Genomic DNA, 20,932 nt, shown 5'->3' with positions numbered 1-20,932 from the left:
ACTTGTACCATCCCGTCTTACCTCACCATTGCCAAGGCAAACTGATGTTTCCTTTGTGCCGTACTTGTGCCGAAACGTGCAACCAAGACCAACCTTGTCAGCACACCCAGGAAGAACGGGCCTTGACGGGAACCTGGGTCAGCGTAGAATTGTTCAAAGCTCTGGACATCGGATATCAACTGTTAGAAGTGTACGAAATTTGTCACTTTCCCAAGACACAACAATACCACATGGGTGACCCCATGCAGAAAGGCATTTTCGCTGACTACGTGGATGCCTTTTTGAAACTGAAACAAGAAGCCAGTGGCTATCCTTCCTGGTGTCACACTCCCGAAGACCAAAAGACATTCAAAGAGAAATACTGGGCACAAGAAGGCATCTCTTTAGATCACATCGAGAAAAACGAAGGCAGGCGATCGTTTGCCAAAGTGATGTTAAATTGCTTGTGGGGTAAAATGGCACAACGTCCGTGTTTACCCAAGACGGAGTATTTGACAGAACCTTCCCGCTACTTTCAGATGATTCACGACAAAACCAAATTCATGAAACACGTGGACGTCGTTCGCGAGGATTTGATCTTGGTCAATTATGAAGAAGATCTGGACTTTGTACAAGACGACCCTTTTGGAAATGTCATCATTGCGGCTTACGTGACAGCTCATGCTCGCTTAAAATTGTACGAAGCTTTAGAACTGTTAGGGGAACGCGTCCTGTACTTTGACACCGACAGTTGCATTTACATCCATCACCCGAGTCAACAGCACCCTGACATCGAAGGAGACCGTTTAGGAGCCTGGACAGACGAGCATCCCGACGACAAGATTCTAAGTTTCGTCAGTGGCGGTCCAAAAAATTACGGCTACGAATACCGGGTCCCACAAGGAGAAGTGCACACGAAGTGTAAAGTGAAAGGATTGACTCTGAATTATCGTACCAGTCGTGTGGTCAACTTTGGGGTATTGAAAGAAGCCTTGCAATCTGGAGAGGATGAACACTTTAAAGTGACCACCTATCAACCCAACAAGATTGTACGTTTACCCAATCACCACATCGTCAGTCGACCCTTGGAAAAAGTCTATCAAATCGTGTACCAGAAGCGAGTGCGACTTCCCAATCATTTCACCTTACTGTATGGACACGTCGGTATTGGTCTGTATATAAAAAGGAACCCTAGGCAAGATCGATAGTTCATTGTGACTACCAAGACCAAGCGAACAAGATGAATACTTTCAGAGAAACACAAAACAAGTTTTGAAAGGCACATTTCAAGTGTGGGGCTTCTGAAGTGGAATGCGATTGTGAGCCTTGCGATGGGAACGATGCTGTACGCTGTGACCTTAGCGATGCCGTAAAGCATCATGGGAACTTTGTTCTCACTACCCCTATCATGGAAAGTGATGCTGTGCGTGTCAAACCTGAGGGATGCGAAAGCGATGCTGCTCGTCCTCTTGGACACTTTACTGAGTTTCGTTTTAAAGGTGGATGTTCACTTTCACGTCTACCCCCCCCCCTACGGATGTCATCCAGCCCTGAGCAAACTCCTGTCTATGTCACCCAACCCTCATCGAAACGAACCTGTGAAAGACGAATATTCGTTTCCTGTGCGTTTGTCGGAATACTGCGACTTTGAAAATCGTCTTCAATCGTTCAAAGGAAAATGGCCTAAGTATCTGGGAGGCCCGACCCCCGAAGAATTAGCCAGAGCCGGATTTTTCTACTTGGGCGAAGGAGATAAAGTCATGTGCTTTAGTTGCAGTGTGTCACTTCACCACTGGGAACCGCAAGATTCGGCCTACGTAGAACATGCTAGATGGTCACCGAATTGTCATTACTTACCCTTAGTGGGACCGAGACATTGAAGTAACTTACCATGTCGTTGACGAAGAAGAAACCAGATTGGCTAGGAGTGAAATGTTGGACATCACCGAGACCGGTATTTAAACTTCATTTCAAAAACGATATTGAATCATTACCTAAAGAACTGCAAGTGAGATTTACAAGGAAGTTTGGCAGGGACTTGCCAGAGTGAAATCTCAATGGGTGACTGTAGAACTTTTGTGCCGAGAAATTCACAAGAGGAAAGTGAAAAAAGTCAACCAGTGTGTTAGATTTCTTTGGGTCAAGTGTGCATTCGTCCTATTGTATCACTCTAGACCGTTTACATCAAAAGAGTTCAGTGAGATTCTTGGACGTTACCCTGAATTTCAGTGGTCAGAAATTACTCACTATGTGGATTACTTTTTGCTCTAGGAGAAGATTGTGAATTGTACGGACTGACCTATTCATGGATACTTTACAAGAGAACATTCGTGCTTTGCCTGTGGAGTTGAGAGAACGCATTTACCGAGAGCTGGTCAAAATACATGTCAAACGTAAAGAACAGTTGCATCCGTTACGTCACCAGATCTTTGACCACTGGTACCTGAATGGTATAAGAGAACTGATTCGTCAGAAATTGTTTCAGTGGTCAGACATTGTTCAAAACTTTGAGGTCGCCAATGATCGACATGTTCATAATTTTGGTTACTTCGAGATTCACCTAGAGCAACGCATTGAGGAAGACAAGTTAAAGGATTACCAACATATTTTACGTGGAATCTACTTAGCGGAATAGGAAACTCCTAAACGAACTCTGAAGTGTAGGTTACAGTATGCAAGATTTAGATTTCCTACTGGAGAACGAAGATGTCTGGCTAGAAAGTACTTGTATTGCATCCGAAAAAAGAGAGTATAAAAACAGTCTGTCATGCCGAGGTTTTTATCACATGTGATTGAACAGATTCCGTGGAAGGAACTCACTGACCATATTTAAACCGTGGATCATTACCATCAATTATTACAAGAACTGTATCCAATCAATTTGGGACGACGCATAGTGTGTGTCTTAGTGACTTGTTTTCTGGGATTTCGTTTACCAGCCGATTCCTTGTGGACTCTTTACGAACAGTACTTACCACCCCAATGGCCTTAAATGGTCACGAAAGACTCCTTTTGCTCAAAGCCTTGCGTTTTCATCTGGATACTTCTCGACCTCAACAGGAAAAAAAGATTCGTCAACTTTTAGCTACCGAAGACGTGTATGACGATGTGTGTGTCGCTTGTGACTTACACCCCCATTGAACAGATGTTCGTGACTGGAAAAAGGGGGGTTTTGAGGCTTGGACCCAAGAAGTGGCCCAGTATGCACAAGAGTTTCTCAAGGAAAAAAGTTACTTTTCAACCTGTGTTAGTGACAGTGCCAGAAGAGCCCGTCACCGAGAACAAACACTCGCTTCAGGACAGGACTGTCATGGACGTTCCTGAAAGGTTATTCCGGGAGGACACTTGTGTGACAATACCCCCTATAGAACTGGTCAGAACATTACCCAAAACATGTTGTACAGAGACTTGTTTATATTCCACTTTGATCGTTTTGATGTGTTTTTTATTCCTGTACATAACTATTTGGTTTTATGTATTTTTGTCTTTCGTGTTGTTCATATTTGAAACATTCAATAAACGTGTCCTGAAGAAAGTATATAAACTCTCGTCTTGTTTGTTTTCGTGTCACAAGTGACATTTCTAACACTATGGCTACCTCTACTGTCTCTACTCCCTCTTCCTCTACTGTCAAAGTCATCGACGAACACTTAGATCGTGCCAGTTGGGAGGCTTTGTATCTTCGCCATCCCTTTAACATGCTCATTGCTGGACCTAGCGGTTCAGGCAAAACCGAATTCGTCAAACGTTTGATCGAACACAAACATCATTTGATCGATCGTCCACCTCAACGCATCGTGTGGTGTTACAAAGAGTGGAAATCGGCGTAGAGCCTCTTGCGAGAAAGTCAAGGCGATTCCATCGTGTTTGTGGAAGGCATTCCTAAAGAAGACGACGGCATCGTCTCTGACTCCCGTCAAACCCATTTGGTCATTTTCGACGACATGATAGGAGAAGACGAAGAAGAAATTAAACTGTGGTTCACGCGCAAAGGGCATCATCGTAATGCCAGTGTCGTTTACATCACTCAAAATTTGTTTCAACAAAGTAAGGCCCATCGCACCATCAGTCTCAATGCGCATTACGTGGTCTTGTTTAAAAGCCCTCGAGATAAATCGCAAGTGCAAGTCTTAGCCAAACAGTTAGGAACGCCTTGGCTGACTCAGGCGTACGACGATTCCACTCAAACTCCACACGCCTATTTACTCGTCGATTTGAAACCTACGACCCCCGATGATTTGCGATTTCGTACCCACTTGTTTCACCACTGGTGCCAAGACGGAGGGCCTGTCCTGTACACGTCTCCGTCCTCGACTTAACTTCATTCCACAAAAAATCTATAAAAACCTCAGACACTTATCGTCTGTCTCACACAACGTCAACATGACGTCACTTCAGTCGCATCTTCCCGTCAAATTGATTCGTGCCTTGTATGGCATCAGTCGAGAAAAAAATCCACAACCACGAGCTCGTGTCTTAGAAGCTAGTCTCAAAGAAGTCTTACGATGGTTCACGGTGACAGCACGTCAATTACTACAAGGGATCATTCAGATTCCTCATGAAACCAAACGCTTTTTTGATCGAAACAAAGTCGCTTTGACCCAACTGGCCGATCCCCGCATTGACACTCAAACCAAAAAACAGATCATTTTGAAACCTGGAGGGAGCGGTACTCTAGGAGGTGTCATCATTCACTCTCTCTTAAGATGGGATCCTAATGGCCCCAATGTTCTCCCCAAGAAAAAGGTCAAACGAAGTTCCAAGAAGAAGAAAAAGACCAGGTCCCCAAGGAGAACTTCTCCAGTGGCGGGACCCTCCTCTTACCAGACACCACCCCGGAAAAAGAAAAGAAGCCCCCAGAAAAAGAAACAGAGAAAAAGTCCCCAGAAAAAGAAAAGTCCACAGAAGAAAACTAGTCGCAAGAGAGGCACTTCGGCCAGGACGCAACCTTACACTCGCAAACCACGACCTACCACGGCGGTGACCGTGTCTCCGGCAGCCTCAAGTTCATCCACTTCTCTGTTGATGACACCAAGAACTGAAGAGTACTTGGAGACGTTGATCACAACAAGAACTTCTCCGTTGATGACCCCAAGAACTTTCCCAGTGGCAGGACCCTCCAATTTAGTGACAGTGGCTGCTGCTCACAAAGTACCTTCTCCCAAAATCAAAGTCCAAGAAAGATCGGGCATGTTACAAAGTTTACTGGATTTGTTCAAGCAAGAACTGGCTCGATTTAGTCCGTTGCGTACCCCTGCACGACGTGTCATGCCTGTCCTGAAGTTGATACGACGTAAAGACAATCAGTGGCGGCGCGTTCCAGTATAAAAAAGGTGTGTGACCAAGTACGGTATCAGTGTTTTTGGTGCTCCTGAAGATGTCACCTTCCAAAAAACATCCTTCTTCTAAACAACCCCAAGGAAAGAAAAGGAAAGGACTGCCACCACGTTTAGTCAAACATGGGGACATGTTATCTGTCCTGTCCAAAGCTTCTCCACCCCTACGAAAAAAACTCATTCAATCAGCTTCCAAAGAGGTCATCGATACCGTGTGCGAATGTTGTTTGAACGTTTTGAAAGGCACGATCCCTTTGTCCAAACACCAGAAACAATGCTTAGGCAAACATCGTCACGTTCTTCGCCAAAAGGTTCAAAAGAAATTTCCCATTCGTCAAAAGAAGAAGATGTTGGTCCAACGTGGAGGCATTTTACCCCTCTTGTTAGGCCCCTTGCTGAAAGGAGTCTTGGGAACCATGTTGGGAGGACTGGTGGGAGCAAGATAAAAAGGCCCTCGGAAGTTCCAAGATCTCAGAATCGACCCTTGACAACCCCATGGAAGGACGAAAACTAGCTTTAGTGCCTTACAAACGATGGATGGAATACCATCGTTGGCAAGAACAACACACCCCGCATTTACCTCCCAATCCCCATTTGAGCGAGATGCCCCAGTTACAACACGAATTGCAGTCCTTGATGGATCGCCAAGATTTGTCCGAAACAGAAAAATCGCAAAAGTACGGTCAACTCTTTCAACGACTGCAACTCTTTCACCAGAAAGCTTTAGACGAAACAGCTCTTCCCACTCTGAAAGATTTTAAGACCTTGATGAAAAGTCCAGCACCATCACCAGTACCACCACCACTACCAGTGGCCAAGACAGAAAAAGAAGAAGAAGAAGAAGGGTTTCAAACTCCACCAGAAAAATTACGCAAGTTAACAACACCACCTACCTCCAGAATTGGATGGATTAAAAAGATGATGACCACCCCTTCTTCATCACAAGAGAAAAAGAAAGTGAAGACAGAAGTGAAGACAGAAGTGAAACAAGAACCGATATCCCCCGCTCAGACATCCTCCTCTTCAACACCTATTGCCGGTCGCACAAGCAAAGCATTGCAATCCAAGAAAGTACCCCAAGTGAAAAAGAGTAGCATCTTCCAAGAGTGGGTGCCTTATTAACACACAAACACAAAATGGAAAAAGTGTTAGCCAGGATTTACTACGATCCCTCGCATCCTGCAGATTACGCAAGAGTTCAAAAATTCTATCGTGCTGCCAAAACGCAACTGAAAAGTCTCCGTTTACCTCAAGTGCAACGATGGTCACAAGAACAAGCTACTTACACTTTACACAAACCCATTCGACGCAAGTTTTCCAGAAGTCGCACCCGAGTGGAAGGCATCGATCATCAATGGCAAGCCGATTTAGCCGATGTCTCTCATTTGGCCAGCTACAATCGTGGCTACAAATATTTGTTTTGTGTCGTCGACGTCTTTTCCAAATTTGCCTGGGTCGTACCCTTGACTTCCAAATCGAGCAGCGAGTTAGTGCGAGCCCTGCAACGAGTGTTGAAACAAAGTGGTCGTCACCCTCCTCGATGGCAAACGGACAAAGATACCGAATTTCTGAACCAAGCTTTCCAAAAAGAATTAAAGAAACGTGACATTCATTTTTTTACCACCGAGAATCCTGAAACCAAAGCCAGCATCGTGGAACGTTTTCAACGCACTTTGAAAGAACGCATGTGGAAATATTTCACGCATCACCACACTCTGAAGTACATCGACATCTTACCGCACCTGGTGCAAGCGTACAACCAATCTTACCATCGAAGCATTGGAAGTGCCCCGCAAGAAGTGACTCCCGAGAACGAAGTGTTGGTGTTTGAGCTCCTGTTTGGTACGTCCCCGACGAGGGCTGTCCCCAAGAAAAGTGGAGTGTTGGCCGTAGGAGATTGGGTACGCATTGGCAAAACCAAACGCACTTTCGACAAAGGCTACTTACCTAACTGGACGACGGAATTGTTTCGTGTCACTGGACGAGTGCATGGCCGTCATCCTGCCGTCTATAAATTGGAAGACATGAACGGAGAAGTGCTCAAAGGAACGTTTTACTTACCCGAGTTACAACGTGTCAAAAAAAAAAGACAACTTGTACGACATCGAAAGCATTCTCGAACGCAGAACCAGTAAAGTGGGCAAACGACGTGTCAAAGAAGTCAAAGTACGTTGGAAAGGATATCCACCCAGTTTTGATTCTTGGATCGACGCTTCACAAGTCATCGACTATAAAAAGAAGTGACCATCATGCCCTTTCACACAGACGCAGCTACGTCGACCACTCCTTCACATAGTTCTTCTCCGCAAGATTTACAAAAACAACCCTTGTGGGTGTGGTGTGCTTCCCAATCCCTCACTGAAATTCTCCTCGAACGGGAACCACGGGAACCTTGTGTCCAGTGCCAGTGTCAGTCACCACTCCAATAACAACAACAACCCTATTTTGGGCGGAGACACGCCTCTGACGTCCAGTAACCCCTCGGACAGCCACAGAACTCTGGAATTATGAGTCACCAAAACCAATTTTACTTAACCTTACCCAGTGACAGTTCCATGGAGGTGTTTCCCAAGAACACGTTGTGCTGTTACACGGCCAAATTACCTCAGACCATCCCATTAGATCACGAAGCCCATTGGGAAGTGGCTTTAGTAGAAATCATTCACCCGACTCAAGTCCTCAATGTCCTTCCCAATCAAAATTTTTTTGATGTGGAAGTTCATGACGAACAATTGCAACAGTACTTGGATACCCATGTCAAATATGACAAGAAAACCCCTGGCACAAAAAATCAAAAGTACATCACCTATCACTTGTTCGTTTCCCCAGGCTATTATTTTAGTGGTCAACACTTGGTGAGCACCATAACCTCCAGGTTTAATATCGTTTTTCTGAAAGCTTTGGAAAGTGTCAAAAAAAGTGTCACCATGGAATACCACAAAGCAGCTCGTCGCTTCTTGATGAAATTTGACGGGAGTAAAATCGTGTCCATTTTATTTTGTCCTGAATTGTTTGACATGTTGGGCGGAGACATGGACATGAGAAAGGCCATGCTCAAGAAAAACGAATTACGAATCACTTACGACAACGAGTCTTTTAGCAAGTTATTTCGTGCCCCGGTAGAACTGAACCAAGGACTGAATTTGATGTTTGTGTACTCCGATGTGGTGGAGTACAACGTGGTGGGACACACCTCTGTGCCGTTACTGCGTGTCATTCCTTTCAAAGTGGATTCTGCCACGACCGCTGACGAGGAAGGTGGAAACACTTACCACGTTCACCGCGAATTTTTACATCCTCACTATTTGCCTGTCAGTAAGTCTTATTTGGACACGGTCAACATTGCTATAAAAGGAGATCTGGAACAAAATATTTCATTCACCAAAGGAAAAGTCACGGTGAAACTCCATTTTCGAAAACGGTTCTCTCACGACTCGTAAGTCATGTATCCAGTGTACCGAGGGGTTGCTCGACAGCGAGGACACGGTTTAGGAGATATGCAGAAATCGGCCTTCGTTCGGTGGCCCCGGTGTTGAAACCGATGGTGACACGCGGATTGCACGCCTTGAAAGATGCGGTACTGACACAAGGCAAAGAATTTCTCCAAAATGTCATCATCGACAAACAAAATCCTAAAGAAGCCTTCATGAGGGCAGGCAAAAATGTCTTGCTGAAAACGGGCAAAGACCTTTTGGGCCGACGAGACACACATATAAATGTCCTGCACGCTACAGAGTCAAGCATTCAGCAAGGACAAGGCAGAAAGAGACGACGAAGAAAACACCCTTTCACCAGACTTCACACGTCTAAAGCTAGAAAGGCAAAGAAAAGAAGAACCGTTCGAGACTTAGACGTTTTCGATTATTGAGAAAGAGAAAAAAATGATGCACCGAGAGTCTTGCGCCTGTTCCAAGTCGGAACTGGATCTGTTTGCCATGCCCCCGACCATGATGACCATGCAAGAATCCCAGTGGGTGGAATTTTATCCCGTCTCCTCTTTGACGGATTCCGCTCCCATCGAGTTTGAAATCAAAGGACAACCCGAAGATTACATCGATCTGAATAGCAGTTACCTGTATTTGAAAGTGAAAGTTATCAAAACGGACAACACCAATCCAGGAGGCGATGCTAGAGTAGCTCCTGTCAACAATTTCATGCATTCCTTGTGCAGCGAAGTGGACTTGTACTTGAATAACAAACTGGTCAGCAGCAGCATGGATACTTACCCATATCGTGCCTACCTGGAAAATCTCTTGACGTACGGAAAAGAAGCCAAGAATACTCATCTGGATGCTTGCGTGGTATGGAAACCTGACACGGCAGGTGTAGGCACGTTTATCGACACAGTCCTGACAGAAGATGACAATCCTCACAATGTGGGGTTTAACGACCGTCGTAAGAAAATTCTGCAAGGGCGAAGTTTAGAACTGATGGATCGTTTGCATTTGGACATGTGGTTACAAGAAAAGTATTTGCTGAACGGGGTGGATACCCGTCTGAGACTGAATCGTTGCAGTGCCGCTTTCCATTTGATGGCCCATGCCAATGAATACAAAACTATCATTCAAGAAGCCCGACTTTACGTGCATCGTGTGGAAGTGTTACCTAAAGTGGGAAACGACGTCAGTCAGACGTTGAGCAGAACGACCGCCAAGTATCTGATACGACGCGTAGAAGTGAAAACGTTCACCATTCCCGCTGGACAGCGATCTATGATCGAAGATCATCTGTTCCAAGGACAGTTACCCAAACGTTTGATTGTTGGTATCGTCAGGAATTCAGCTTTCAACGGAACCCACGATCAAAATCCTTTTGAGTTTCAACATTACAATGTGTCCAAGATCGAAGTCAGTCGCGACGGCAAGACCTTGTGTACCCGACCCTTTGAGCCCAACTTTGGTGTCGCGAAGAATTATTTGAGATCGTACTTGTCCCTGTACGAAGCCCCGGGACAGTTAGGAACCAACACCAGTCACGGTATTTCGTACGACGATTATGCAGGAGGCTATGCTTTGTGGGGTTTTGATTTCACTCCAGAACAAGGCAGCGACGAGGGACATTTCCACCCTATAAAATCGGGTCAGATTCGTGTGGAACTTCAGTTTGCAAATCCACCTCCAGATCACACAGTGAACGTCCTCCTGTATGCAGAATTTGACAATACCATAGAAATCAACAGTTTGAGAGAAGTCATTCTAGACTATTAGAAGCCATGGAAGACTGTTATCCCTCTTTACCTAGTGGAGAAACTTTGGAGATGGAATGTGAGGAGACCGGAGAAGAAGAATCTCAAGACAAAGACGAAGAAGTTATCATGATGAAGTCAAGATGGCCAGAACAAGAAGCCCATTTAGTCTCCTGTTTTGTCAAACACTTGGTCGAAAAAATGACGGAATTGATCAAGAAAGATTGCTGTGGATGTCAAAACGATCATCCCAGTCAAATTCAACATGATAAATGCCTAATGCTGAGTCAAGAAGAAAAATTGGACGAGTATCTAGACGAAGCTTGGAGTCTCATCTCGGACGAAGTCGTGTTGCATCAGTGGTATAAAGACTTGCGTGAACATTCTTGTCCACCATTAACCACTCAAGAGATCCATCGTATCGAAGCTCTCCTGAATCAGAGTGGGGAAACGAAGCGAAGAAACCGTTATTTGTCAGATATTTTCAAGCAAAAAGTCAGGATCGAATTGATGACTTATTATTACCTGTGAAGAAGAAAAAAACACACAAAACATGGATACCTGGGAACTTTATTACCTTTTGAACCACAGTTCGTACACGGCTTCTTGGAATCCTGTCGTCTGTACTAAAGATGAACTCCCTCATCGCAAACCTCAAGACCATCTAGCTTATGTCATCAACACGGACGACAGTCATCTCCCAGGAACCCACTGGGTAGCCGTCTACTTTCCTCAAGAAGGATGTGTGGAATATTTTGATTCGTATGGATTGCCCCCTTTGGAAGACGATATCATTGACTTTATGAGAAGATATTCTCAGACCACCCGATTCAATAATGTGAAATTACAAGGCACAGATTCCTTGGTGTGTGGACAGTACTGTGTGTATTTTCTGCATCATCGCAGCCTGGGCTATTCCTTAGAACATTTAGTGACTCATTTTGATCCTCGTTCTTCTTCTAGAAATGATGTGAAAGTAGATCAATGGTTTTGTGACCATTATGCTTATCTTTTGTCTCAAGCTAGGAAACGTAGTGTCCGTCAATGGCCTAATGACTTCCAACAGTGGAAATCACAATTTCATTCACAACGTTGTCAGCCCTGTTTAAAGTAGAGTGTTAATTGAAAAAAAAATGTTTGATGTTATATTGTTGAGTTATTGTTAAAAAATCTTAGAGTTGTTTGTTAGTGTTAAGTGATTTTGAATAAAAAATGTTGTGTTTTGAAAAAAAATGCCTTTGTCTTTTGTTTGGCTATAAGAATTTTGATTTATGCTCTTTGACTTCTTACTATCCCTCTCATGGCACTCATTGAACGTCCCGGCTCGAAAACCGTGGAGGGATGTTTTCCTTCACGTCCGCGCTTTGACTTTAAAGCCGGGGCAGCCTCCAGTCTAACCATCCATTGTCGACTCATCCTCCTACGAAGATGTGCTCCAAACTAGCTAAGCTAAACGAAGCCTACGTGAATTTGCACAGGGTGAGACAGTCTGATACCGAAGCCAGAAGAGATAGAGAATGTGAGAATGCTAAAAGTCACTGAAGACCTGCTAGAAGAGCTCTTCAGAGAAGAAGTGAACAGGGAGAAAGAAGAATGGACAGAGAAGTACAGACTTCAGAAACAGCAGAGAGAGCAGCAACAGCAGCAACAGCAGCAGCAGCAACCTGAACCTGACAGAGGTTTTGTCGATTGTCGTATCGACACCAAAAAGTTCTTCTTCTCTTTCCGAAGAAGCAGACCTATCGTCAGAAAGTCTATCGTCAGAGGACATCGCATTCTTAGAAACTAAAAGATTGCCATAGCTTCAACTTTGCACAAGCAAAAAAAAAAAAACCAAAAAAAAACCAGCCCTTTTCAGGGCTACCCAATACTCTAGAAAAGAAATAACAATCCATTTGCCAATGTGTGTATGTAGAGTAGTGTGAATATAAACACTGACTCTTTTTTTATAGTGCGAGTGTATGTGTTTGTGTATATGATTGTGTGTTTGTAAGTGCTCACGTACGTTTGTGTGGATAGTAGATTAAGAGAGTAGATTTGGGGTTTGATTGGATTGCTTTGCGTATATGGATAGTATATTATTTGTTTAATAAAACTTTTTAGAATAGTGATCGGTAATATAAAAAGTGAGTGTTTCTTTTAGGTCCGCGCGTTGTTTGGTCATGATTTAGGTAATATAACTTTGGTCTTAGGGGAATGTTTTCCTTCACGTCCGCGCTTTTAGTATAAATTGAAACTCGCTTGGCAGTCTAGCTACCCTGTTCATTCGTTAACAAGACAATGAATACCAGAATAAGCAAACTTCTTGAACTTCAGATACATCTGGAATATGTCAGACGCCTGTTAAATGAACTGGCCGCGGAGGTCATAGTAGAAGAGGAAAGAATAAAGAAGGAAGAGGAGGAGAGAAGACAGAGGGAAGAGGAGGAAAAGAAAATAGGAGAGAGGATGGCTTACAAGATACCAGAGACAGAGGATTGGGGTGCTGAAGCCAATCATCCTCCCTCTGAGCTTTCAAGAAAAAAAGTAAAAGGAGACTGGGGAAGAAGATGTGTGTGTGGTGCTAGGCCTGGAAGGTGCCATCATTAACCAGGTGTCACTGGAGTTCAAAAACAAACAGCCCTTTTCAGGGCTACCCAATACTCTAGAAAAGAAATAGTAATCGATTTGCCAATGTGTGTATGTAGAGTAGTGTAAATATAAACACTGACTCTTTTTCCTAGTGTGAGTGTATAAGTTTATGTATATGATTGTGTGTTAATAAGCGGTAGCATAGGTTAGTGTGGATAGTAGATTATTGGGATTTGATTTTAATGATTTGGGTGTGTGGATGGTAGATTTTGGGTTAGTTTATTGTTGGTTAGCGTATGTGAATAGTAGATCATATGAAATGAGAAAAGTAGGGGATGTTTTCCTTCACGTCCGCGCTTTTTAAGTAATGATCTAGGTAAGATCAATTTTGTTTTAGGGGGATGTTTTCCATCACGTCCGCGCTTTAACTATAAGAACCCACAAAGTTCGTCGTTCGCACCATTCTAAGGAATAAAAAAAGAAGATGGAAGTGTCCCAACTGTTTAATGATTTAAGGCATGTTTATTTTTGGATGGTGGATGGTGAATATGGAGTTGAAAGGATTGAAAGAGATTGGAGGTTAAGAACCAGTGTGCACTACGTGAACGAACTAAAATTAGCCAGGGAGATGATAGAAGGATTAATTGAAGAAGAAGTGAAGAGACTGAGAGGGCTAATAAATCCCCCTTATGTCAGAGTGGGGACATTAAAAGAGGCCCTGGAGAAGGTAGAAGAAGTAAGAAGGTTTTTGGAAGAGATAGAAAAAAGGTCAGAGTGTCCCTTTGTCAAAAGGAGTGTTGAAAGATTGAAAAAAGGGGAAGAAAAGATGAGAAAGGTGATAGATGAAGAAGTGGAGAAAATAAAGGACAGGTGGGCAAAAGATAGAAAAGAAGAAGAAAATAGAAAGAAAAAGGAAGAACTAGAGAAACTGAACGCTAACTGGATAAAAATCCAACAGAAGTTCCGAGCCATGGGTCACCCGGACTGGATACCGGAAAATGAAAAGAAGAAGAAGAAAGGAATGATGGAAAAAATAAGGGGATGGATAAAGAAGTGGAGGAGTTAGAAGAAGAAGAAGAAGAAACTCAAAGGCCCTTTTCAGGGCCACCCACATTTCTCGAAAAGAGATCGACTTTCAATTGCCTACCCCTTTTTTTATTTAATATGTGTGTGTGTGTGTGTTCTATCCCTCTCCCCTGTTCCCTTTCCATAGACCCCTCAGGTCGGGACCTTATTAAAATAGGGTCCCGACCCTGTTCCATTTTGTCACTCAACAGACCCACAATCTATTCCCATGTTAAATTTACATTGCCCCCAGATTGTCCCATGATTTTTCCCCATGTTAAATTTCCATTGTCTCCAGATTGTCCCATGATTTTTCCCCATGTTAAATTTCCATTGTCTCCAGATTGTCCCATGATTTTTCCCCATGTTAAATTTCCATTGTCTCCAGATTGTCCCAAGGGGTCCTGTAATGGTAATTCCAATTGTCTCCAGGGTATCCCCATTCACTACTAACGCATACGTTTGTTCCAAATGACATATTTGTATTCGGGAGCTAGTAACAGACAAAGGTCATTGAATTCAGGCTCCGGGAACTTAACCTCGTATGGAAAGAGTCCAAACTTGAGGAATGTGTAGAAAATATTAAGAGAGTTTCTATTTAGCTTTTTCAGTCATTTAATAACTAAGTGTTGTAATGGGAAAACAAGTTGGCATTCGAAGAATAGATGGTCTACAGCAGTGCTGTCCAACCCGCGGCCCGCGGGCGATTTTAAATGGCCCGCCAGAGCTCGAGCACCTATATAGTCGTTGCTTTTCAGTTTTCTGCTGCGGCCCTCGGCTTCAAGAAAAGCATTTTTCAGTTGCCCATGGTGTCAAAACAAAAAAGGTCTACAGCACTGGTCTACAGTTTCAATGTCGGCACAAAAGGTGCAACGCTTGGATTTGACAATCCTTTTCTAAAACATAGTTTACGGGCAAAATGTCATGTATAGTAAAATGTCACACATCTCTGGTGATAGGGTGTATGAATTTGGTTGTGCACATTTTCCCAAATCTTCGGAAAATGTAGGTCGTATATTATTAGAATCTTGGGCTCTAAAAGAAAGTTCTTACGTTGTAATGACAGATTATCGTAGTAGGAGCTTGTCCAAAAAATAAGGGACGGATTATTTTCATGAAATTCCTTAAACACTTTTGTGCAGTTTTCGTAAAATTGTAAAATTGGGGTACATATAATGTATGTGTGCACTTACTGGAGCATAAATTGGGGTTAAAATATCGTAGTTGCAACCCGACCCAGTACCTTACAAAGAACTTCCATTTTTCTAGATAATCGTCATTAATTTTTGTTGGTGTTGTACAAGAGGGTTCTTATATTGCATCCCTAATGAGTAATAGAAAGACCAACGTCTACGAAAGAGTTAATAGCTCACTGGGCAATATTATTGCTATAATATTATTGCAACGTGTTTAAAAATGACGGTCTCTGATTTTAATATACCAGGGGAAAAAATTATAGTATTAATAATTTTGTTAATAGTAGAAAATTAATAGCAAAAAATTAGAGACATTTAAAAATAATAGAAATGACCTTTTCTGAGATTAGGAAAGAATTTTCTACTAATGGAAAATAATTTCTGATAATTCTCTCTTATTTGCAAATATTTCTCTGGGTGTATACACCCACACTGTCAGGGAAGGCAACTCGTACGGATACAGACTCTTAAAAGGTGCATATGTGCACAGATCTAGGTATTTGCGTACTTTGTTCGGGGAAGTGAGAGTGTAGTTAAATTGGAATGAGATGGAGATATAGCAAGGAATTGATCATTGTGTTCTGGCTCTGAGATGATGCACACAACTTCTAACGGATTTTTAGAATGATGTAAATATCCAGGTGTGAATATAAATTCAAGGTGTTTACGTGAAATACAACGTTCTGAAGGCACATAGTAAAACATGTATTTGCACCGGAGTATTAGCGAAGAACCGCGGAGGTCTGACCCTCGAATAGGGCTTTCCAATGTCGTTATGGCGGAAGACGATTCTTCCGATCAACTGATGAAAAAATTAGACGAGCAGTATAGGCTATGTAAGTTGTATTTAAGATATTTAAAGTAATAAAAGACGAAAAAATAAATTCGAGGACACAATGGTACAACCATTACGAAGCCAGACTTGTCTAGCGTGCCGTGTATCTCGGGTACTATCTGCAATACAACCTTGACAAGTTGCATGACATTTCAGCTTGCATCACTCCCATCAGCGTCAAGTGAACTATTTTATTGATTTATTTTGATTTTCATGTGTGAGGCACACTTTCTAAAGCAAGCCCAGCGGAAACATATAAATATTGTTATTGTACTTTCATACTTTATCAGCATTATTGGGTTTGAATCACAATAATTGTATTATACCTGCAAATAATACATGTAAATATATATATATATATATATATATATATATATATATATATATATATATATATATATATATATATATATATATTGTAAGAAGCAATACAACCACTATGTATTATGCATAGTCCAGTGAACTATATTTGAACCCAATCCCTGTACATGCCACAGTAAGGAGATTTCTAAATTGTAGTTAAGAGTTATGACCTCTAAAGAGACCACTTTCATCAACCCTATTTTTAGCATATTATAACTATTGAAAAAATTAAAATTGTTGCAAATATTAAAATGTGTACATCATCTAATCAAATGAGCCATTTAACAATAACTTGTTTCCATTCATATTCTTGTTATAAGTACAACAAGTGTTTTTAGAACCTTTTAGATCATTCCCTTGATTATTGTTGGTGACAGTTTTCCTCTAGAGTTGGCCCGAATTTTCCTCAGAATAGAAAATGTCCTTTCAGTGTTTGTACAAAACACAACTCTACATATTCCACTAAGCACAACTCTACATATTCCACTATTAGAAGTTTAAAATATTTCCAGCATGTGGGTAGATTCATATGGCTGACTGCCTCCCAGAACTGTTAAAGCTTAGTACTGTCTGCCTCTAATATGTTTTTTACAGTCTGTAAGTGTGAGAACAGGAAGCACAATATCACACACTTTGCGACTTGCATCCTTATTTGTAGACACCTTTATTGTCACCATTATCATCATTATCACCATTAATAATGACATTCAGATCATGAAAATGAATATCACTTTCTAGTGTTACAGATGAAGACAAGATCTAATTCATCCCAGGCACTGCTCCGGTGGCCTAGTGGTTAGAGCATCTGCCTTGTATGCGGGAGGTCTTGGGATCGATCCCCAGTCGAGTCATACCAAAGACTTACAAAAATGGTAATAACAGCTGCTCGTTTGGTGCTCAGCATTAAGAGGTTAGTGTTAGGACTGGTCGGCCTGGTGTCACGATAATGTGACTGGGTGGGACATCATGCTACATGTCTGTGGCTTGATGCCCCAGTGCTAGACATCACTATAATCTGTCACACTGCAGACATCGTAGCAATATGACTGAAAAATTGTTTAAGCTACGTTAAAAATCCAAATCACACACACACACACACACACTCATCCCAGGCATTATGGATTACAATGGCAGTTAGTGAAATGTACTTTGGTCTGGTTCACATTCATGTTTTTGCAAAGGATTAATTCAAGGTCAGTGGTGTTTATTTCAGTTTTTAAAATGTGGTCATTCTTAGTTATGTCAAACAATATTTTACCTTAAAAAAATTGTTGGTGGTTGCATTCTGCAGGTGTTTGCTCATGACGGTTGATATAATTGATATAATAAATTATTATTAGTATTATTATTATTATTTCTTATAAACAATAAAATAGTCACTATGTCAGTAGTTTGCATGGGAACTTGTGCGGTTTCCTTGTTCTGAACAGTATTTTGATTAGATCTGAAAAATGAACTGCTACCAGAAATGGGAGTTTATGTTAGGCTATAAAGTTGGCAAATAGTATCATCACATGTGTAACTTTATTTGATGCAGATTCAGTGAACATGGATTTTATTGTTGGTATAGGTGTTGTTGTGATTGATATACTTTTATGAGATGGTGTTTCTGCATGACATGAGATGTCATTCTTGTCAGAGATTTTAAAATTGGTTTTGCAGGAGGAGCAGAATACATAGTCATGTCTTTAAATTTGATTGCCACCAGCGAAATTCCCATTGCCAGCTATCACTGAATTTATGTGATATTTGGTTGCTTGGAGTTTGGTGTTCAGGCATTGGGAGATAATCCTGTCCAAAGTATTTTTGATTATATATAGTATGGACTCTAATCTATCTTGACAACTTTTTAAGCACCAAAACAGAAAATAACTTTGGAGAGAATCAAACAGTCTTTCTTGTTTTATTCTGAGCTCTTTAGTAACCCAACCTTAACCAGTTAACATCTTTAATCCTTTTGGAATTATTTCTAATCACACATAGTATAATCCACCTTGACAAACTTAAAACATGAAAGCCAACCAACCCTGCAGACAGGATCAAATGGTGAAGTTGGCAACTACATTGTCTTTCCATACTTCAGCCAATGCAGGTCTGAGACTTACAGTTGGACCATTCCGGTTCAGTCTTATGATTATAGGCAATATTACCGTAAATATACTACAGTTGAATTCAAAATGTGAAAAAAATGGAAAAAATAAAATTTGTCAATCATTTACACAGGAGATTTGAGTAAGTGATGGGAGGGAGGGGGCACCCCTAATCTTGGAAGAAAAATGATCCTGTGAGGGAAGTTCACAAATATTCTTTAATGTTTCAACTGTGAGGTATACAAATATTCTTTAATGTTTCAACTGTGAGGTATTTTGTATTTAATTTCTTTCATCATCTAGGGTGAATAATTAGAACACAAGTAAAAAAAATAGGATGAACAATCAAAACCATTAAAATAAGCCCAAATAAATCCAAAATGGGATTAGAATATCATGGTTGGACTGTTGTCTTGTGTTGTGTGAGTATGTTGGAAAAACCACAAGATATTTTCATCACTGCTTATTATATACAGATAAACCTGTTAATTAAAGGAATGCGCAACACCAGCTGAACTTCAGGGTGGGAGAGTGTAAATGAATGATGTACATCACAAGCATTCTGTAAGTAAATGAATTCTAATTAGATGGTTTAAAGGCTGTGAGCGTTTTCATGTCTCATTCTCCAATTACACATGACTGCACCTCATTAACTGATACTACATCTTGCATTATTGGATGAGGGAATATGTGCAACTGTCTGCAGTCCTGAATATTAGGGACAGCCTGCAGTAACACACATGGGAGCTAATGTGTTTACTCAGTAATAAGAATGACTGACCTTGAGCTAAAGTTCAGTTTAGCATAGTCTCTTGAGTGTGTGTTTTTTTTTTAATTTTTAAAGTAGCTTTTAACAATTTGAGTTATAACTGCCTTCTTCAACTGGGGCTGCCATTGACAGGTTAGTCTGTTTGATCTAAAGTGCATGAGTGGAATTAAGAAAAATGTCCACTATCAGCTAGAGGGTGACTTCAGACAGGACTTTACCACACTTAAAAAAAATGACTCGACAGGTCAGCAACACCTTAACATGAATATTGGTACGAGTAGAACATTGCTTATTTACTATGATCATTTGTTTTGAACTAGCAGCAAGAATTAATTCTTTATGTTGAGTATATTTCATCTGTGCCACCGACAAAATACTCCATCTCAAGGATTCCTTTATATAGAAGCATATATGGTAGTAAACTAATGTAAAAAGATTCAACAATGTTTTGTACGATTATATGTCCTTTATACAGGTGTGTCCCCTAAGGCAGGATTCAGCATGCTGCCCAGGGAGAGACATGACCTTATTTAATTTATTTATCCTTTTACAGTGAAGAGACAGATTATACAGTATCAGAGCCCAACCTTGGGATTATTTCCGGTGTTTGGCAGCAATGGTTCAACATCAAGAGTTTCCCTTGTGTGGGATAGCATATTCTGTGCTGTGGCTTCTTGGGCACTTTCCCAAGCTTATAGGTATGAAATTGTAATGTGTGTATGGAGTCATGAACAGATAATCTTTAGACATGCAAGTAATGAATAGAAATAGCTCTTTGCTCTTTGTTTACATGTGGATAAGAATTGTTTCTTTTATACTTACTGTTAATCATTCTGTTAAGAAAATAGTATTAAAATTAAAATTTCAGCAAATTTGACCACAATGTTGTCTAGTTTGTGATGAATGTTACATAAGTTAAACAACTTTTGACAGGGGTTGTGTGAAAATTTACCCATTAGTTTATGTTTGTTATTCATCCAATGTTAAGTTTTCTTTTTGTGTGTATTTTGTCCAGATGTGGAAGTAGCGTATAAAGGGGTATGTGTCCTTGTCCACACAGGCCCATTTGTTCATCTATCACATTTTGGTTAAGTTTAGCGTTTAGGTCAACATAATACATAGCTAATATTTCTCTATGATTATGGAATAAATATTCAGATCATTATCAATAGAGGTAAACATGTTTATTTGGGTCTAGGTCTAGGATATCAGATTTCCACTTGGAAATTCCTAAACTTGCTGACAACTTTTAATGTTTTAGAGAGGAGACTGTCCAATATCCTGGCTCAGTTATTGTGTCTTAGCTATTTTACATAATGTTGTTTGTTTGAGAAATTACTCATTCTTGCCATAACATCTTGAAGCAGAATCAGTCTTATTGTTTTGTTCAGTTTTTCGTTTGTTGGATTTGTTAATTCAAATTAAAATTCACTCGAAATACGAAGTGCTCATCATTAATATTCTTGGCACAGAACGTAAAGTTTGGAATTATAGTGAATTCAAACAAGAACATTTTTGGATTATAATATTGTGATACATGAAA

At 41.1% G+C, this 20,932-nt stretch overlaps 1 protein-coding gene across 1 annotated transcript in view; it reads left to right on the top strand.

Annotated features, from left to right (window-relative positions):
* The first annotated feature begins 15,823 nt into the window (after positions 1 to 15,823).
* Positions 15,824 to 20,932, top strand: part of LOC149780318 (phosphorylase b kinase regulatory subunit beta-like) — a 96,355-nt gene continuing 91,246 nt past the window's right edge. Inside the window, exons 1-2 of the mRNA XM_089937159.1 lie at positions 15,824 to 16,168; positions 19,943 to 20,087. Coding sequence (XP_089793285.1) covers positions 16,036 to 16,168; positions 19,943 to 20,087 — 278 coding nt within the window. The 5' untranslated portion in view covers positions 15,824 to 16,035. The remainder of the gene's footprint in view (positions 16,169 to 19,942; positions 20,088 to 20,932) is intronic.

This window comes from Sinohyriopsis cumingii, chromosome 16 (genome assembly GCF_028554795.1).
Source record: "Sinohyriopsis cumingii isolate HCF-2022 chromosome 16, ASM2855479v2, whole genome shotgun sequence".
Lineage (NCBI taxonomy): Eukaryota > Metazoa > Mollusca > Bivalvia > Unionida > Unionidae > Sinohyriopsis > Sinohyriopsis cumingii.
This window is presented reverse-complemented; position numbering and strand designations above follow the sequence as displayed.